Raw genomic sequence first — 19,088 nt, forward strand, 5'->3', positions numbered from 1 at the left:
TGCATAAATTGATCTCGAGTGACGGGGGGGGGGGGGAGAGCAAACTTGTTTCGATTGTAGCTAGAACGTGGTTAAATGATATAAATTGCATAACGCTGTGTTTGAAAAGTTTCGTTGATTTAATAGAATGGAGTACATTAGTTTATATTGTACTGCTTTATTTACAAATCAAGCATGGCTGTCGTTACTTGGGGCAACTTTAGTACTTCGTAAAAATATCACGCGGAGTAATTCAAAACCAAACTGAAGAAACTCAACTATCGTTATAAAGGAAAATCCACAATAAAGACCAAGTGTTCCACCAATATCACTGAGTAGGTTTTCTTCCTGTAAGTAAAATTGCATAACGATAGCAAGATTCTCAACGCCACCTTAAGATATTACGTCAGAATACATGTAATATACAATTTCTCATTGATGGGTAGCCTATCGGTTTCCAAATGTTCATAGAAACTTCAGAAAACACATATGACAGTAGTTTATGGTATACTTCAAGGATGTTAAACTACTCGTCTGCATGGGTCTTAACAACCCGACGCCGTACGTGCGTAATGGTTCTACCTTTGTTAAACAACAATATTGTCGTATATTCCAATATTAATGAATCCTTAGTACATGTACATATAATATTAGAGAGCAAACTGAAATAATTTTACTAAACAACTTACCGTGATTGCTGGAATCTCTTCGATACTTTCATAATTTAGTTCTTCAAAATACACTTCTAAGCGTACCAGGTTTTGCCTTGAGATGAAAGAAAAACATTTTGAAATTTAATGTACACATAAAGAATTTAATACAAATCCGTTTATGTGGTTTTTCACAGTGCAGATTAAACACAGTCGTTACTAAAACACATTTCTATCTGATGACTGAATCTAAGGTGTATATGCAGGTATGTAAACTATGGCAGCCCTAAAAGCAAATGGGTATTGTATGTATCGACAGTTGTTGCTTATATTCTGGAATCATCGACTATGTTGTCTCCGACTTTCTTGAGTTAGTGCGTGTTATGTCTAAACACTACTTTATTTTGCTTATTTAATTAGAAATTCAAATGCTGTCACTTTACATAAGTCGAACTGCACGTATTTTGACTGTAAGTTTCCGGCGTTAGTTCGTGCGTTTCAAAAGTTGCAAAACATGTATATCCCAACGATACACTAGGTATCAAATGAACATACTTATTATTATACACCTGTCACTGTAACGCCATAAATTACAACGTGCCGTAATTTTGCGGTATTTTACGGGGTATTTCCATCCTACCATACAAGGAAATGCGAATTCCAAATATGGAATGATTACTTTTTGGATTTCGGCATTTCCATGGTGTATCCGTGGAAAGAAAAGTTGTATAATAATGAGATTATTACAAGAATACCTCAAAGTATGCACGAAGACAGTACACCTGTAGTTTTGATAAATATTATTGTGAAAGTAATCTTCCTATATGCCAGTGTATATAACTTACCTGACGCTTTCTAGATCGTTGATTACATTTGTCTTGGCATTGTTATAGTGGATTTGTTTAAGTAAATGTTTCTGTGGAAGAAATAAAGATTACTTTTAAATCACATGTTGTTACAATGCGTCTTTGCAAAATATCGTAATAAGGCTACGTCGTTTATTTGTTTAGTTTACGAGAGTACAAATGGGTTCAATGTTCATGCAAATCAAGTTTCCTAAGCCATACGTTGTTATCCATAGTATGGGACCCTCATCAGAATTCATGTGCATTTAATTCCCAATATAGCTCTCTCGTTAGAAGTGATTGGCGAATCTATCCACCATGATTCCCGAACTGTTTTGTCGGAGATTATATTTTCTTTAAACGTATACTCTATCTTTTTTTAGTAATATAACATTTTCAGTTTAGTATTAATAGGAAAGTACTATTTGCTATTAATAAGTCTGTTTCTATGTTCTCAAAAATACCCGTTCACTAGAAGGGACTTTTTTTTTCAGAAAAACGCTGTTCTCGCATGATCCAAGTGAAGAGTGCAGCTTTACCCTTTCTATTTAAAAATAAAACATTTCATAATTTTGTACTTCTTCCCAACCACTTTCGTTAATTAACAAACTATTTTGGGGTCCTTAAGTAAAAGTTTAGAGAATCATACCTCGGCCCAAATCTGCTCTTATCTACGCTTCCAAGTATCAGTAATACTACCTGATGGCTTTATCTATTGCGCTAACAGTCGGCTAACCTTCGACAGTGGACAGTTTTCGTTCATAATTTACCAAGTAAGTACTCTTTCTTTTTTAAAACATAAACTGTTTGCTAGTACCACAATAAAGCTTCAAAACACAGTAATAAGTATAAAAATGGAACATATTCATAAAACATTCTGGATTGGAGATATACTCACTAGATATGTATTAGATGGCCATACTGACTGGGAGGTTGTTGTTGTGTACCAGCTCTCCCTGTAAAAACGAATATTCATATATGCTGATTATGAAAGAACAACCGCCCCCTCCCACGATGACACAGACTGACAAATAGAAGAAAAAAATACTTTACAGACCCATAGATGGACACAAATATTCACTTATTCTAATAATCGAATCGTTATCCACTTCATTAATACTCACGTGCAAGATTGACTACAACTGCAATCTAATATTTCCTTTCGAGCGAGATAGTGAATTAATTGCTTGCAAGAATCTGGAAAAAATCGGACAACTTTCTCGTGTATAATCCCGTAAATGATTCGGTAGCATGAATCATATTTAATCACATTTCATGCATATCCAGAGTGTTAAAATCACATGCATGTACATGTACCATTTCACAGATTTACATAGCATAGCAGTATAATTGTATTTATCGCATCGTACAACATTAGTATATAACTTCGCATTATCTTAGTATCGCATGCCATTGTGTCACATCTCGTACAGTTAACATAACATTGCATAGCATGGCAGCCGTACATCACATCACATTACCGATTAATAATAGCTTCACATTGAATCATATATCGTAGCATCACATCGTGCACACATCATTAACATCCCACCGTATTTCCCCACAGCCAATATAATTAACGTATCGCATACATGCAACGTGACATCCCTTCACATACCATCGTATCGCATTGCTTAACATCACGATCGCACGCATCGCACCTCATTGTATGAAATCACTGAATTAACATTACCCTCGCATCGCATAACACATCACATCACATCACATCACATCACAAACCACCGTATTGCATCTTACCCTGTGTCCTATTGAGCAGCATACAGCGAGGTTCATCCCTCAACATTGTATCAACACAACCACAAAATTCTAACATTTTCGCCTGTAAGCACTCTTCTTCGCAAATCTAAAATCAATGCAAATGATATGGATATTGTCAGAAAGATGATAAATATGTTCAGTTATTCAGAGTTCACTATTTGCATTCTTTTAAACCGGGATTTGTCAAACTGATCAATTAACCTCGGTTTCAAAGTTTGCATTCACAATACTCAATTATGCAGAACGACAACTGTTTATTTTAATGTTGAACGTTATTAAGGCATCTAGAGCTGCACAGCGATAGTCTTCTGTACCCAGACATAAATACATAATATAGTCTTATGTTTATTCACATTTTGCCACTCGCATTCAGGCAAAACATTAAGAAAATGATCAAGAATTTGTATGTTCTCGATCCTGCCTCAGTTAGTATTGTAAATGCCAAAATGTTTTAGTCAATACACCACTTGCAAATACACAGCGGTAACTTACTGTCTGAGTGTAGTGAGTACCGTACATAGATTTGAATTCGGTTTGTTCAGTGCAGTTTCCGTAAGGATGTGGTTGTCGCTTGATCCTGGTCTGAAACGAAACAAAAACACGATTACGTTCATCTAAAACGATATACAAGTACGAAACCACGATTAACCTTATTAACATATATTGAAGCAAGATTAACCTCATTAACATATATTGAAGCACGATTAACCTCATTAACATATATTTAACCACGTTCGATTAACCTCATTAACATATATTGAACCACGATTAACCTGCCTAACATATATTGAACCGCGATTAACCTCATTAACATAGGAAACCAGGAGAAATCTAATTGATATATTTAATCATTATTACTCGTATTAATAACATATACGAAACCACGGTTAACCTCCTTGGCATATACAAATCCATGAGTAACATCATTAACACATACATTAGCATGTGACAACATCGGATAAATCATAATAGTAGTCACGCCACGTCTCTTAGCAACACAATACATATCACAATATATGATGTTTATTTACCTCCTTCATTCCAATGGATGTAATCATTCCCGGGGGTATTGTGATTCCCTCAGACCATGGAATGGCAGGGACATGTGGTGGATGAATCACAACCCTTGCACCAGAATCTCGACCGTACACACTGATGTATTCATCTTGCTCGGTAAATAGTGTCATCTTTAGTCCTGTAATTTATAAACACGTGATAAACCCTTATCTGGTCAAGTCAACGTGAAAGTATATAGGGTTAGTAGGATAAGGTTTATTGATAGATTTTACCAAGTGTATTTATGTACGCCAAAATATTAATGTTAATAAAAAAGAATTACAATTATAATATTAGGATATCATTTCATCGCACTGTAGGAGAACATTTCACAATCCCAGAGAAAGTATTCGTTTTCGGTAACTTCTCATTCCTATCTGTTTTCCGACAGAAACAAATATTTATTTATGAAAAATTTCTTCGTTTAATGCAGTTTGACAACTTATCTGTTCTTCAAAGTTCGAAATTTGTATTCTACGCTTCTAATCATAGAGAAAAGCTATTTAACAAGTTGTGATTTATAGATTCAATAATTATTTAAAGGATTCACTTTATATGTATTTTTCTATTTTTTATTTATTGTACCATAGGCCTGAGGCCATTGTACTGAATAAATTTATATCATATCATATTTATTTATTCATACTCGCCATAATTAGCGCCAGTTTTCGTTGAGTAGCGTTCATCATCCTGGTTACCATTGAAAGGGTTAAACTGGTAACAGTTGCCATACCTGTCATCATAAAATTCCTGAAAATCCCTGAGAATTAAACAGAATGCTGTCTAAAATATGTTTGCACACGACACTGCTCCACTTAGTAAATAAATTGATAAGTTCAATACATCGTCCGAAAAGTCGCGCCATCATGCATTTGTGACATCACTCATCAATAAGAATAATGTTTGGGAGATTGAGTTGCTATATTCTAAATAACGACGGACTACACATTCTTCCATTCATCTACGTCAGTTTGACGTCACGGAATTTTTTTCATCGCAAGAGAGCGCGACTAATGAAAAGGCATATTCCCTTTAATTAGCCATTATTTTGGCTTGCACTGCAGCTGGTAGAAAGTTTATGTGATATCAGGTTATTATGAGGATACCGAAAAGTATGCACGAAGACAGTACAGCGGAAATGCCGAAATACAAAAAGTTTTGAGATTGAGCGAACTTCGTTGTATGAAGACCGGTCAAACCTTGGGGCTGCCAAGGTTCTTTTTATTATTAGAGGACGCTTACGCGCGTAATCTTTCCATATTTGGAATTCGCATTTTCTAATATAGTAGGATTAAAATACCCAGTGCAATATCGCAAAATTACGGAACGCTGTAACTTATGGCGTTACGGTGACAGATGTATAATAATTGTAATTATTGTGTGTGTGGGTGTGTACATGCTGTTCCTATGTGATTATATTGAACAGCAACAAATCGCTGAAATAAAATACTACTTACCTAGTTAAGTTACAGGAGGTCGCATCAAAAGAGCATTCCAATACAAGGTCACTCAGTTGATGTCCATAACCCGCAGTCTCATTCACGTCAAGTTTTAACACGTTCTCTAAGTCGCTGTAATCAGGGGTGTTACTGTACGCAATAAACCCATACCAGTCGGGTGGATCTTCACTTACAACTCTGCCAAGTAAATGATCTTGGTAGAAACCGTCCAAGAACTCGGAATACACGGTTATGTCATCTGAGATACTCGAGTATAAGGACAAAAGCTCATCTGCTGTCGGGCGGTACCTAGCGGACACCACTGAAATGTAAATTGAGTTTGCACGTGTATGGAATTGTAAGACTAGTGAAACTACTTCTTAATATTTGTTTTAACAAAGTGAATCTTGCCTCTGTGTCCTGGCAAAGATTGTATAAAACACGATGTGTGTATAATAGTTTTACCTTTGACGTAATGATGGGCATAGTTAATCGCAATGTTCCACGTACATTTAGTAACTCCCGCGATAAAACTGTGGAACCCACCTCTTTTCAAACTGTGATTCCAGCAAAATGCTCGATAAAGCGTAGTATAAAGTGAGAAAATATCAACAACTGTATTATTTTGTTACCGCTTGTACATCCTGTGTTAATTTCATCGCTTGCGTCGTCACAATCCACAACGTTGTTACAAACGTACTTCCATGCCAGCTCTTCACCCGAGGTTTGGCAATAGAATGTTAAAGGAGCTGAAATAATAGACATAAACGGGACATTATTAAATGATAGCGCAATTGTACGAATGGATTTCTACGACCGTCACCAAGATAACCCATACTCTTACGATTGTTTGCGATATCTCCGAATGCAGGGGTAACATTGACGCTCTCGGGTCGTTGAATAAGATTGTTGAGTTGTAGTCCATGTGAGTATTGTTGTAGAAGTTACAAGTTATAATGGTTGTTATGTGCTTGTTTCTCATGAATCAACTTATTTAGAGTAGAACAAGGTAATCAGTGCAGCAATACAACAATGTTAATGGGAAATCATGACAATCGTATATTACTAATGATGAGGAAAAATTCGCGTTAGAAAACTTACCACTTGTCGCTGCAGTTAACGTAGAATCTGTGAATGATAGAATGAACATTGGTTGAGTTCATGCAAACGTCAAAATAGCAAGGGGTGAAGATTAGTTATATGAGAGCATCTGCAAACGCTCAGAATACTCTGATCATTAAGGTGTGAATTATAATCTGTACCGTCCACTTTTGAACAATTATTATCAACCTGAACATCAATTAAAGTGTCACAGTCACGGTTGTCGCCATGGGTCCCACGTGATGATAAAACGCGGGTAAAATACAATGATCACGAAATCCGAGCGCACACCCCACGACGATTGTGCCGCTTAGAAGCATTGCAAATACTACTAGACAAGTTTTTTTATTCTTGAAACAATCTTTCAGAAATAGATATAAAAATGTTTACTTCGGCAGTTTGCTGGGTCTTCATCAGTTACGTCATCACAGTCATCATAATCATCACATAACCAGCTGACATGTATTGTCCGATTTCCTCCATCGCAGACAAAGAAGTCTTCACCTAATTTGAGATACAGACACATTTGAATATAGTGACGTTTTTCGAGTTACATTATGGTAATAATTACAGAGATTTTTTGAATGTCGAATTTCACAATCGAGGAAAACGCTTCTGGCCAACTGAAATACAGTTGGTCTTGCGAAAAGCGGGCGTTGATTTAGTGTGTGGCAAACAGGGCAAGCGATAAATAAACATTTATCGACTGGTTTTCCACTGGAAATCGGTCTAAAAGTTGAAAGGATTTAAGAAATGGATTCGGAGATTCTAGACAAAGAAACATATTATAGACAGTTTTCAGCAGTTGAGGATAAATTTTCTTTTCTTTTAAAATCCCCTTGTTGGGGTCATCTCAGAAACAAATTTCGGTCACAATATATAGAAGGTCACACGAGAAACACGCATGAGCAATTTATTCATTTACTGTTAACAGTTAAGTCCTCGACAAATTGTATGAACATGTAAATTAAATCCGCTGCATTTCCCCCGATATGATGCCTTTATACTCATAGAGCAACTTTAATTTAATTGTTGTTTATTGCGAGTCTTGTGAGATTATTATTTCTATTGTATATATGTGCTACTTATATTTGCGTACGTGAGCCAGCAATCCAAATACAAATTATTATAATCTACTCAGTTGGTAAATATCGACTTAATTTTAAATGTCGCCTAACAGAAAGAAAATAACATCAATAATACAGTTACAGCAGCCTGAGATGACTATGTATTCCACAACCAGTTCGTGATTGGTATGTCTAATTTTCACTGATTCAAATTTACTAACACGTGCATTCTAGGAATTAATTTATTCAAATATACTAACATATAAGTTATAACATATAAGGAAATAATTGTTTGTTTGTTTGTTTGTATTCACTCCTCCAATAACTAACAAGATATGTGAGTGCATATGGTATTGATGAAGCATACTATGTCATGTGTTTTTACAGACGAAAACAGATTTGAAAATATTGTTATTGAATAACATTCTACTGAGTTAAGGGGACATTTCAAGCAATCGTTATTGTCATGTACACGTATGTCTATCATATTGAAGCGCCCTCTATGTTGCGCGTCGCAAAATACAAAAAAACGCAGACCCAGCGCGTGGTTTTAGAAAAAAAAAAGTCGATATACAATGCCAAAACAAGACAACGCAAATCAGTATAAGTTGTCATTTATACAAGACAGACAGAGAAACAATACATATTAACATACTGTTGTCACAGCCATCCTCGTCTTCACCGTCCTCACAGTCACTATACCCATCACATACCCAGTACTGTGATATACAGCTAGTATCATTGCATTGGAACTCTTCGGTCTCACAATTACCTAAAAGTACAATACATAATTACAACGCGATACATTCAGAAGAGTCACGTCATATTACTTTTTAGTAGGTATAACATATTGGGTTTAAATTTCGCTGATTTACCATTTCAGGCATATTCAGTAGGTTTTAAATTCACGGTTTTATCATTTAGATAATGTGTTCTATGCTAAATTTTAATTTAGCGCATTTTCCAGTCAGCGAAATAAGCAAAATTAAAACCCAGTGAATAATTAATCTATTTACAGTAGATATTCACTACTTTGCGGGGTGTTATTGTCGCCAGATTTATCCTTCAGAGTACGACACTCAAAGTATATCATAAAAAATGTTGTACGTTGTAGACTTATACCACGATAAACTAAAGAAAACACGAAATTGCGGTGATTCAGAAACAGATTGTCTTACAATAACACTAAACGTATGAACGCATCATGCAGCACAAATTGCATAAACACAGTGGGGTATATTGAGCATTGGGGTATAGTTGCCATTAATTGTCAAATATCTATGCTTTGAAGACATAATTTGATTACGTTTATTTATTTATTTTTGAAAATTCGATTGAATTCCACTTACTGTGAATGAAGTCGTGGATTTAACCCTACCCCTGGCCAACATTTTAAAAGCACATTATCTCCACCGCAAATCACTGCAGACACAGCCCCAAATCTGATAAGTTTACCGGATTTAGCCATGTAACCACAGTGTTAACATGTGTTTTTATAAGATTTTATCATGAAGTAATAGAAATTCAACAACATAGTTTGCACTGACTTCTATCGAATGGTTTTAAATGTAATCTTATGTTCAATGCTTGACGGATAAGTAACACACATTCTGAAGACTACCTACCGCAAATACACGTCCAATGAGAACGTTCTTTAACATTTATATGGTAAGAAAACATATATAGCCATGCAGAATTCTGATAATGGTTCCAGTGCATTATAAACTAGATATATATATATATATATATATATATATATATATATATATATATATATATATATATTGACTGCAGAATAAACTACAGTTTTAAATTTTCATTCCACCATTGTGAAACATCACAAGCGAATTTATTCTCTTGCCCAACTTATACGCTGTGTTTTCCAAGTTAATTAAGTAGTTGTTTTTTTAAATACAGTCTTAGCTAAAAAAAAAATACGTGGAATGTCGCCAAAACCACTAGTGGCTAATTCAGCTTTCATATGTTCAAAACTTCATTCGATGCTGCAAGGCAATTATTTTTATAAAATGAAAGTTAAAGCGGGGGAGTCATCACCTGCGCATGCCTCAGATGGCCACGGCGTGTCATTGTTTTCATTCAAACAAGCGTCTACCTATGAGCCTTTGGGTTTTTAGCGTGAGTTGTTATCGTCGCCTGGGACTCAATTCCCGCGCGTGCGCAGGTGCCAACCCTACCACTTTAACAAAAAGCGTCAAAATTGCCTTCTCGCCTCCCACGTACTGTGGTGATCACGATGACAAGGATAAAATCATTGGATCTGGCAAAGAACCCTGAAATATTGGATATAAAAATAACCTACACCAGAGGTCATGTTATCTAAACAGCAAATCAAATACTGCTCCAATAATTACCGTTAGAAGATTCGCTTCCATACCCACAGTTATATTCCGCTTCATCAGTCTGGTCCAAGCAGTCAGCCACTCCATCGCATACCCAATAACTCACAATACACGTGTTGTCATCGCACATAAATAGATCCGAGTCACAATCTGTGTGGCATATAAGCAATAATCAATGTAGAAATATTTGTAAAAATGTGTTTCATGATCACGATATAATTTGCCAACATTTATTTAGATTGAGTTTGAGCAGAATATTTGCAATGTTTTAATGCGCGTACCGTTTGTTGCGCTGTCGTCGCAATTCTCTTCATCGTTCCCCGAGAGGCAGTCTAGGTACCAATCGCAACTCCACGATAGTGGGATACAGTTCGCTGCATCACATTGGAATTCTGTGTTTGAGCAAACCACAATACCTGTTTCTCCTGGAACAGAGTAAAACATATGTTAATGCATATATATAAACATGTTTCTCCTCATTGCGAAAATCGAAAATAATGTGTCGTACGAATTACTACCGTTTACATCACGGCTGTCTTGAATTAGCCAATGACCCTTTTGGACATTCTGCGGCTAAATGACGTAACCAGGTTATGACATTGTATATGAAAGTACGACAACAAATTTACTACAAATTAAGCTATGCGTATTAACTGTGACAAATTGATTGATAAAACTCCTAAATTCAGAACAGCCGAGGTACGAAATAATGAAATCATAGGTACTTGATTGTTACATCAAATAAACCATTCGAGTTTCGCGCTCCGGATTTGCATGCCGTGACCAGCACGCGACCATGAGTTAACCGATGTTTAGCCGGTGAAATATGGCGTGCATTATATAAAATATCGTATAATGCAATGCGCATCGTTAATTGTCGAGTTATTATCAACATTAATAAGTTAATAACACTTTGAATGTCACATGCAATTGCAATTCATAGCCCAAATGTGATGCTAACATAGGTTACGTTTTTTACCTGCAGATTGTGTTGCGCAGTCCAATTCGTCCGTGTTGTCATCGCAATCACTGTAATCATCACATTGCCAACTTGGTGGTATACACTTCCGTTGATCATCACACTGGAAATAATCATCTGCGCAGTACATTCCGCCTTTTGTACCTGGTGTGTTTTATTTAGAAATATACATTAGGGCAGTGTGAACCTGTCGTATAGGTACGGTATTTTCACTCATTGAGTGGGCTCCCGTCGTGGCATAGATTAACACTTGTCACAGTTCAGAGATGAGTCGGTATTTGTGTGCTCGTAAAATAATAATCATCACTGTTCTGTGGACTGCGTCAACATTGTTCTGTCTTTAAACTGGATTAAACATGATAGTGGTCAGCCTGAGCCGTAATAAGATGTGCATTCCATACATGATTTCGTTGAATATTATGCCATTTTAGAGGAGTCATTTCTGTTGACTGAATAATTTTAAGTGTTTCACCCAAGACGTACATGTGAATGTTACAGTAATGGATTAAAATCATCCCCAATACTAGTAATTTGTGAGAATTTCATGACTAGGTTGCCCATAATTAAATAGGCTTACTAAAACAAAAACAAAGAAAAAGAAGCAAAGTTTAACAAACTGATTTCTGGACAGATTTCGCTCTATCGGGCGCGCCTCATTCTTAAGCGAATGATTCAAAGTAAATGGTGGAAGTGTTTTCATTAAACCAAACTACTCACAGTTGCTCTCGTCGCTAGCATCTACACAGTCTTCTACACCATTACACAGGTTGGATAGCGCAATACAGCGGCCCGACGTCACACATTTGAACTCCTTTTTGTCTTTACATTCTTGAAGATATTTAAGTCATATAAAATGAATGTACTAGTATGCGAAGGTGTGATGTGGATGAAGATCACGTGTAATTAAATTGCGATATGATTACAAATTCGCAACAGAAACCTAAATCCTAATTCGTGTAAGAACTAATTTCGTGTCTTTGGGTAGTGCCCTTGTTTATTCGGAAAGCGACAATCTAGTTCATTGCTGTTTAAGTAACATTTCCAAGCACCCACTGCGTTATGTGGCACTGTCGCTGCGTTTGATTGACGCGCACGCTATGGATAAAGGAATTTTCGGTAGATCGTCCAGTAACGATCGCGTAAGTAAATTTTCAGGTACCAAAAATCAACACATTTAAGTTAGCAGGATGGGCCCTTTTGTGCCTGTTACTCATAGTACCTGTGTCCAATACAACAGCACAAGCTCAAGTGGGTGTGATGGAAGATTAGCTCCTACGTTTTTCAATTACAAATTTCTAAGGGAAGTCTCCTGAAATCGGTTAAAAAAAACACAGTTCAAACACTATCTTTACTTCATGACAATATTTCAAATTATGTATTTGTCCTTAATCTAATTAACTGTAAATGTTAAAACATGCGATAATCTTGCAGAAATTACAGACTCACACAAGTGCCGTTTTCTCCATTTTCAATTCTGAACAACTCCAGTTTGCTTAAATCCAAAAAACAGCTCCTAAGTTGCATTTTGATTTTTTCTACAAATGTTTCCCGTATTTTAAAACATTGTCCGAAATACGAACGTGACATCACGGAGACACTAAATAGCAGGAACAGTTACCATTTTAGAAATGATGGAAATATTAATTAGAAGAAACAAAACACTCTAACAATTATACTCCATGACGTATTCTTTACAATGTTTTTTTTTCAACAAGATAACAGTAGTTATGCTAATAGCGTTTGTATTCACGTTATACATTTAACACATCTGTTTATTTTTAGAGTCATGTGACTTTAAACAAATACAGTCTACACAAAAAAAGCCTTTTTCAAACATCTATATGATTTGGCCATAATTGCTCTGACTCGAGCCTTCATCATTTTTTTTTCTAACAAAATAGACTATCCCGCTACTTTAATATTATTGGAGAGAACATTAACTTACCACAGTTGTCTTCATCTTCACCTCCATAACAGTTCAAAATTCGGTTACATCTATATGTTTCATCCACGCATGCGCCTAGGGGACTTCCGGTGTTACACTTGAATTGCGTGAGACCGCATGTGCCTGCAATGGAATGTTGTGAATAAACCCAATGACATCCTCATGGTAAAATGAATTACAATAAGGTATATAATTTTGACTTACAATAAAGTACATATTTACAATAATGTACATATTGACAATGAAGCACATACTTACAATAAGTACATACCTATAATAACGTACACACAATAAGTAAGTACATACTTGTGAGTACATAATTACAATAAAGTACATATTTACAATAATGTACATATTAACAATGAAGCACATACTTACAATAACGTACATAGCTATAATAACGTACACACAATAAGTAAGTACATTCTTGTGAGTACGTAATTACATAATTACAATAAAGTACATATTTACAATAATGTACATAGTTACAATGATGCACATACTTACAATAAGTACATACCTATAATAACGTACATACTTACAATAACGTACATACTTGCAATAAAGTACATACTTACAATAACGTACATACCTATAATAACGTACACACAATAAGTAAGTACATACTTGTGAGTACATAATTACAATAAAGTACATATTTACAATAATGTACATATTAACAATGAAGCACATACTTACAATAAGTACATACCTATAATAACGTACACACAATAAGTAAGTACATGCTTGTGAGTACATAATTACAATAAAGTACATATTTACAATAATGTACATATTTACAATGAAGCACATACTTACAATAAGTACATACCTATAATAACGTACACACAATAAGTAAGTACATAATTACAATATAGTACATATTTACAATAATGTACATATTTACAATAACGTACATACTTACAATAAGTACATAATTACAATAAAGTACATACTTACAATAACGTACATACTTGCAATAAAGTACATACTTAAAATAAGTACATACCTTTAATAACGTACACACAATAAGTAAGTACATACTTGTGAGTACATAATTACAATAAAGTACATATTTACAATAAGTACTTACCTATAATAACGTACATACTTACAATAACGTAAATACTTGCAATAAAGTACATACTTACAATAACGTACATACCTATAATAACGTACACACAATAAGTAAGTACATACTTGTGAGTACATAATAACAATAAAGTACATATTTGCAATAATGTACATATTTACAATGAAGCACATACTTACAATAAGTACATAATTACAATAAAGTACATACTTACAATAAAGTACATACTTGCAATAAAGTACATACTTAAACTAAGTACATACCTATAATAACGTACACACAATAAGTATGTACATACTTGTGAGTACATAATTACAATAAAGTACATATTTAAAATAAGTACATACCTATAATAACGTACATAATTATAATAACGTACATACTTGCAATAGAGTACATACTTACAATAACGTACATACCTATAATAACGTATACACAATAAGTAAGTACATACTTTTGAGTACATAATTCCAATAAAGTACATATTTACAATAATGTACATATTTACAATGAAGCACATACTTATAATAAGTACATACCCATAATAACGTACACACAATAAGTAAGTACATGTACATACTTATGAGTACATAATTACAATAAAGTACATATTTACAATAATGTACATATTTACAATGAAGCACATACTTACAATAAGTACATACCTATAATAACGTACACACAATACGTAACTACATAATTGTGAGTACATAATTACAATAACGTGCATACTTACAATAACTTACATACTTGCAATAAAGTACATACTTACAATAAGTACATACCTATAATAACGTACACACAATACGTAACTACATACTTGTGAGTACATAATTACAATAAAGTACATACTTAAAATAAGTACATACCTTTAATAACGTACACACAATAAGTAAGTACATACTTGTGAGTACATAATTACAAAAAAGTACATATTTACAATAAGTACATACCTATAATAACGTACATACTTACAATAACGTAAATACTTGCAATAAAGTACATACTTACAATAACGTACATACCTATAATAACGTACACACAATAAGTAAGTACATACTTGTGAGTACATAATAACAATAAAGTACATATTTGCAATAATGTACATATTTACAATGAAGCACATACTTACAATAAGTACATAATTACAATAAAGTACATACTTACAATAAAGTACATACTTGCAATAAAGTACATACTTAAACTAAGTACATACCTATAATAACGTACACACAATAAGTATGTACATACTTGTGAGTACATAATTACAATAAAGTACATATTTAAAATAAGTACATACCTATAATAACGTACATAATTATAATAACGTACATACTTGCAATAGAGTACATACTTACAATAACGTACATACCTATAATAACGTATACACAATAAGTAAGTACATACTTTTGAGTACATAATTACAATAAAGTACATATTTACAATAATGTACATATTTACAATGAAGCACATACTTACAATAAGTACATACCCATAATAACGTACACACAATAAGTAAGTACATGTACATACTTGTGAGTACATAATTACAATAAAGTACATATTTACAATAATGTACATATTTACAATGAAGCACATACTTACAATAAGTACATACCTATAATAACGTACACACAATACGTAACTACATAATTGTGAGTACATAATTACAATAACGTGCATACTTACAATAACTTACATACTTGCAATAAAGTACATACTTACAATAAGTACATACCTATAATAACGTACACACAATACGTAACTACATACTTGTGAGTACATAATTACAATAAAGTACATACTTAAAATAAGTACATACCTTTAATAACGTACACACAATAAGTAAGTACATACTTGTGAGTACATAATTACAAAAAAGTACATATTTACAATAAGTACATACCTATAATAACGTACATACTTACAATAACGTAAATACTTGCAATAAAGTACATACTTACAATAACGTACATACCTATAATAACGTACACACAATAAGTAAGTACATACTTGTGAGTACATAATAACAATAAAGTACATATTTGCAATAATGTACATATTTACAATGAAGCACATACTTACAATAAGTACATAATTACAATAAAGTACATACTTACAATAAAGTACATACTTGCAATAAAGTACATACTTAAACTAAGTACATACCTATAATAACGTACACACAATAAGTATGTACATACTTGTGAGTACATAATTACAATAAAGTACATATTTAAAATAAGTACATACCTATAATAACGTACATAATTATAATAACGTACATACTTGCAATAGAGTACATACTTACAATAACGTACATACCTATAATAACGTATACACAATAAGTAAGTACATACTTTTGAGTACATAATTACAATAAAGTACATATTTACAATAATGTACATATTTACAATGAAGCACATACTTACAATAAGTACATACCCATAATAACGTACACACAATAAGTAAGTACATGTACATACTTGTGAGTACATAATTACAATAAAGTACATATTTACAATAATGTACATATTTACAATGAAGCCCATACTTACAATAAGTACATACCTATAATAACGTACACACAATACGTAACTACATACTTGTGAGTACATAATTACAATAACGTGCATACTTACAATAAAGCTCATAAAAACGTACATATTTACAATAAAGTACATACTTACAATAACGTGCATACTTACAATAACGTACATACTTACAATAACGTGCATACTTACAATAAAGCACATAAAATCGTACATATTTATAATAACGTACACACACTAAGTCCCTGATATCCATTGACGTCACGGGAAAGGTCTATACGCCTTGCATATGTATCGCGATGTACTCACCGTAGTTGCAGTTTTGTTCATCACTTCTATCTCTACAGTTATCATACCCGTCACATTTCAAATAGCTCTTTATACAACCATTGTTATTGCAACGGAAGTCACCTTCAATACACATATGTGCTAACATGAACATAGAAGGTGGGTATATTACACACTTTGTAAACAAAATAAAATGTACAATGGAATTACATGCGTATTTATATTTTAAGAAAGTATGAGGAGTAAAAACTGACCGATTTGTAATATCTCGAACGAGCGTGTATAATGTATAATGTGTATAATGACTTAAATTACCACAAAATAACACTTATAACTGCCCTAACAATTTGGACAACTTGAAATGTAACATTCTCAAAAATAATAATTTTCAGAAAATGGCAGTACAAGATATTCCGGACAAAGTACCCTTTTTCAATGATATATATGAATAGAAAAACATACATCCTGATACAAAGAAAGTAACTGCAGAATAGGAATATAATTAGATAGATTTGTAAAAAAAAAAAAAAAAAAGACGCTCACTGACGCAGGCTTCGTTCATCCTAGAAGGTCGGTTACATTGTATTGCAAACTTACTCAAAACACCTGACATGATACACAATCCCTCTACCACAGATAGATATATTGAGGGACTTTGCCTGATATAACCATTCTCGAAAATACCCGTTTCGGGAAAAAATAGGGAAGTTACTATCAGCTACATCGAATCATGTGTAGATACGCCTCTATTCATATATATCATTGACAGAAGAAAAGGTAATCGACCTACCATAGTATGGCCGAACTATTTCTGTATCAACTGTTATGAGTTGCTTGTATGGCGACTCTGCTATGGCGGACATTCGTAATTTGTTCGTATTGCATATCGAAACACTTGGAAATGGTAGACCTGTTGCAGACACCACTTTAATCTGAAAAAATAAAGTTAAGCCACTCACTTACCGAAAAAATAACTATTATCAATGGCATTGATTCAAGTAGGCATGAAGGGACATACTACGACAATAGTTAATTGCAAACAATAGGGACGTCTTGTGTTGATTCAGTACTGAGAAAATGAATAGTTTAGGGCTTACACATATAAAAACTGATGGGCTGGGGGAATTGGGAAAATAAATTTGTTGTGGGAGAAGAGAAAAAAATACAATTTCACAACCCCATAATGTAAATCAATGAGGGCAAAACGTAAACGCAGATTTCAATTAGAATACCCTTTACCTACCCTAACGTTAACATCCCTGTCCATGAACTGTTTAAAGAGTTTTTGTATTTGCCACACTGATACCGCTAGCGCTGTTAGGAATATTATCGTCCAGAAAATCGCCACGATAATTCCTTTCCCGTCAAATATCCTCGGGAGCCCATGGGCCGTAGTAGATCCCATAAAGTCGTTGACAATTTTCTTTGCATTCCGTTTCGCGCTTGTGTCCACATCATCTGAACTTGGTGGGGGATCTCGGGGTTTGTCTCTGTCGAAATAGGAGTTAAAATCGGTGTTGGGACCGACCGAATCGTTGCCGTTGGCTCTGCTGTTTTCAAAAGACATTCTCACCGGTCTACGAGGCCAGTGAAACTCGACGTGGAACTCGTTAATATCAAAAGAAAATAAGGATCACATTACTAGTGGTCGATATATGCAAAACACTGGGATCTATCATTCAAAGTTAATAGTATGTGCAACCATAGTTACCTTTGAGAGAGACCTCTTTCTAAGGTCTCCTATGTAATATAAGTTAACTCTCAAAGATAACTATAATTACATATACTAAAATAAGGATCACATTACTAGTGGTCGATATATGCAAAACACTGGGATCTATCATTCAAAGTTAACAGTATATGCAACCATAGTTACCTTTGAGAGAGACCTCTTTCTAAGGTCTCCTATGTAATATAAGTTATCTCTTATACTTAACTATGATTGCATATACTAA

The 19,088-nt window shown here is 34.0% G+C and overlaps 1 protein-coding gene across 1 annotated transcript; it reads right to left on the minus strand.

Annotated features, from left to right (window-relative positions):
* Positions 1-168: 168 nt before the first annotated feature.
* Positions 169-18,700, minus strand: LOC146741828 (uncharacterized). Its single transcript, XM_085500590.1, has 22 exons — positions 18,377-18,700; positions 17,924-18,065; positions 17,155-17,274; positions 13,201-13,323; positions 11,973-12,083; positions 11,256-11,399; positions 10,558-10,701; positions 10,289-10,426; positions 8,572-8,688; positions 7,240-7,353; positions 6,850-6,876; positions 6,381-6,497; positions 5,767-6,070; positions 4,960-5,069; positions 4,285-4,448; positions 3,746-3,835; positions 3,233-3,338; positions 2,599-2,671; positions 2,373-2,430; positions 1,475-1,545; positions 669-744; positions 169-327 (listed from the first exon to the last, which is right to left on the minus strand). The coding sequence occupies exons 1-22, from the start codon at positions 18,698-18,700 to the stop codon at positions 169-171; spliced, it is 2,832 nt and encodes a 943-aa protein (XP_085356716.1).
* Positions 18,701-19,088: the final 388 nt, after the last annotated feature.

The sequence above is a fragment of the Saccoglossus kowalevskii genome, chromosome 6 (assembly GCF_978046115.1).
Source record: "Saccoglossus kowalevskii chromosome 6, keSacKowa6.1, whole genome shotgun sequence".
Lineage (NCBI taxonomy): Eukaryota > Metazoa > Hemichordata > Enteropneusta > Harrimaniidae > Saccoglossus > Saccoglossus kowalevskii.

Coding starts and splice junctions, on each gene's coding strand:
- LOC146741828 (XM_085500590.1), bottom strand. CDS start 18,700: ATGTCTTTTGAAAACAGCAGAGCCAACGGCAACGATTCGGTCGGTCCC. Junction 10,702..11,255: donor CTGCGCAACACAATCTGCAG/GTAAAAAACGTA, acceptor ACTCTGTTCCAG/GAGAAACAGGTATTGTGGTT. Junction 7,354..8,571: donor CGAGGATGGCTGTGACAACA/GTATGTTAATAT, acceptor ATCTCAAATTAG/GTGAAGACTTCTTTGTCTGC.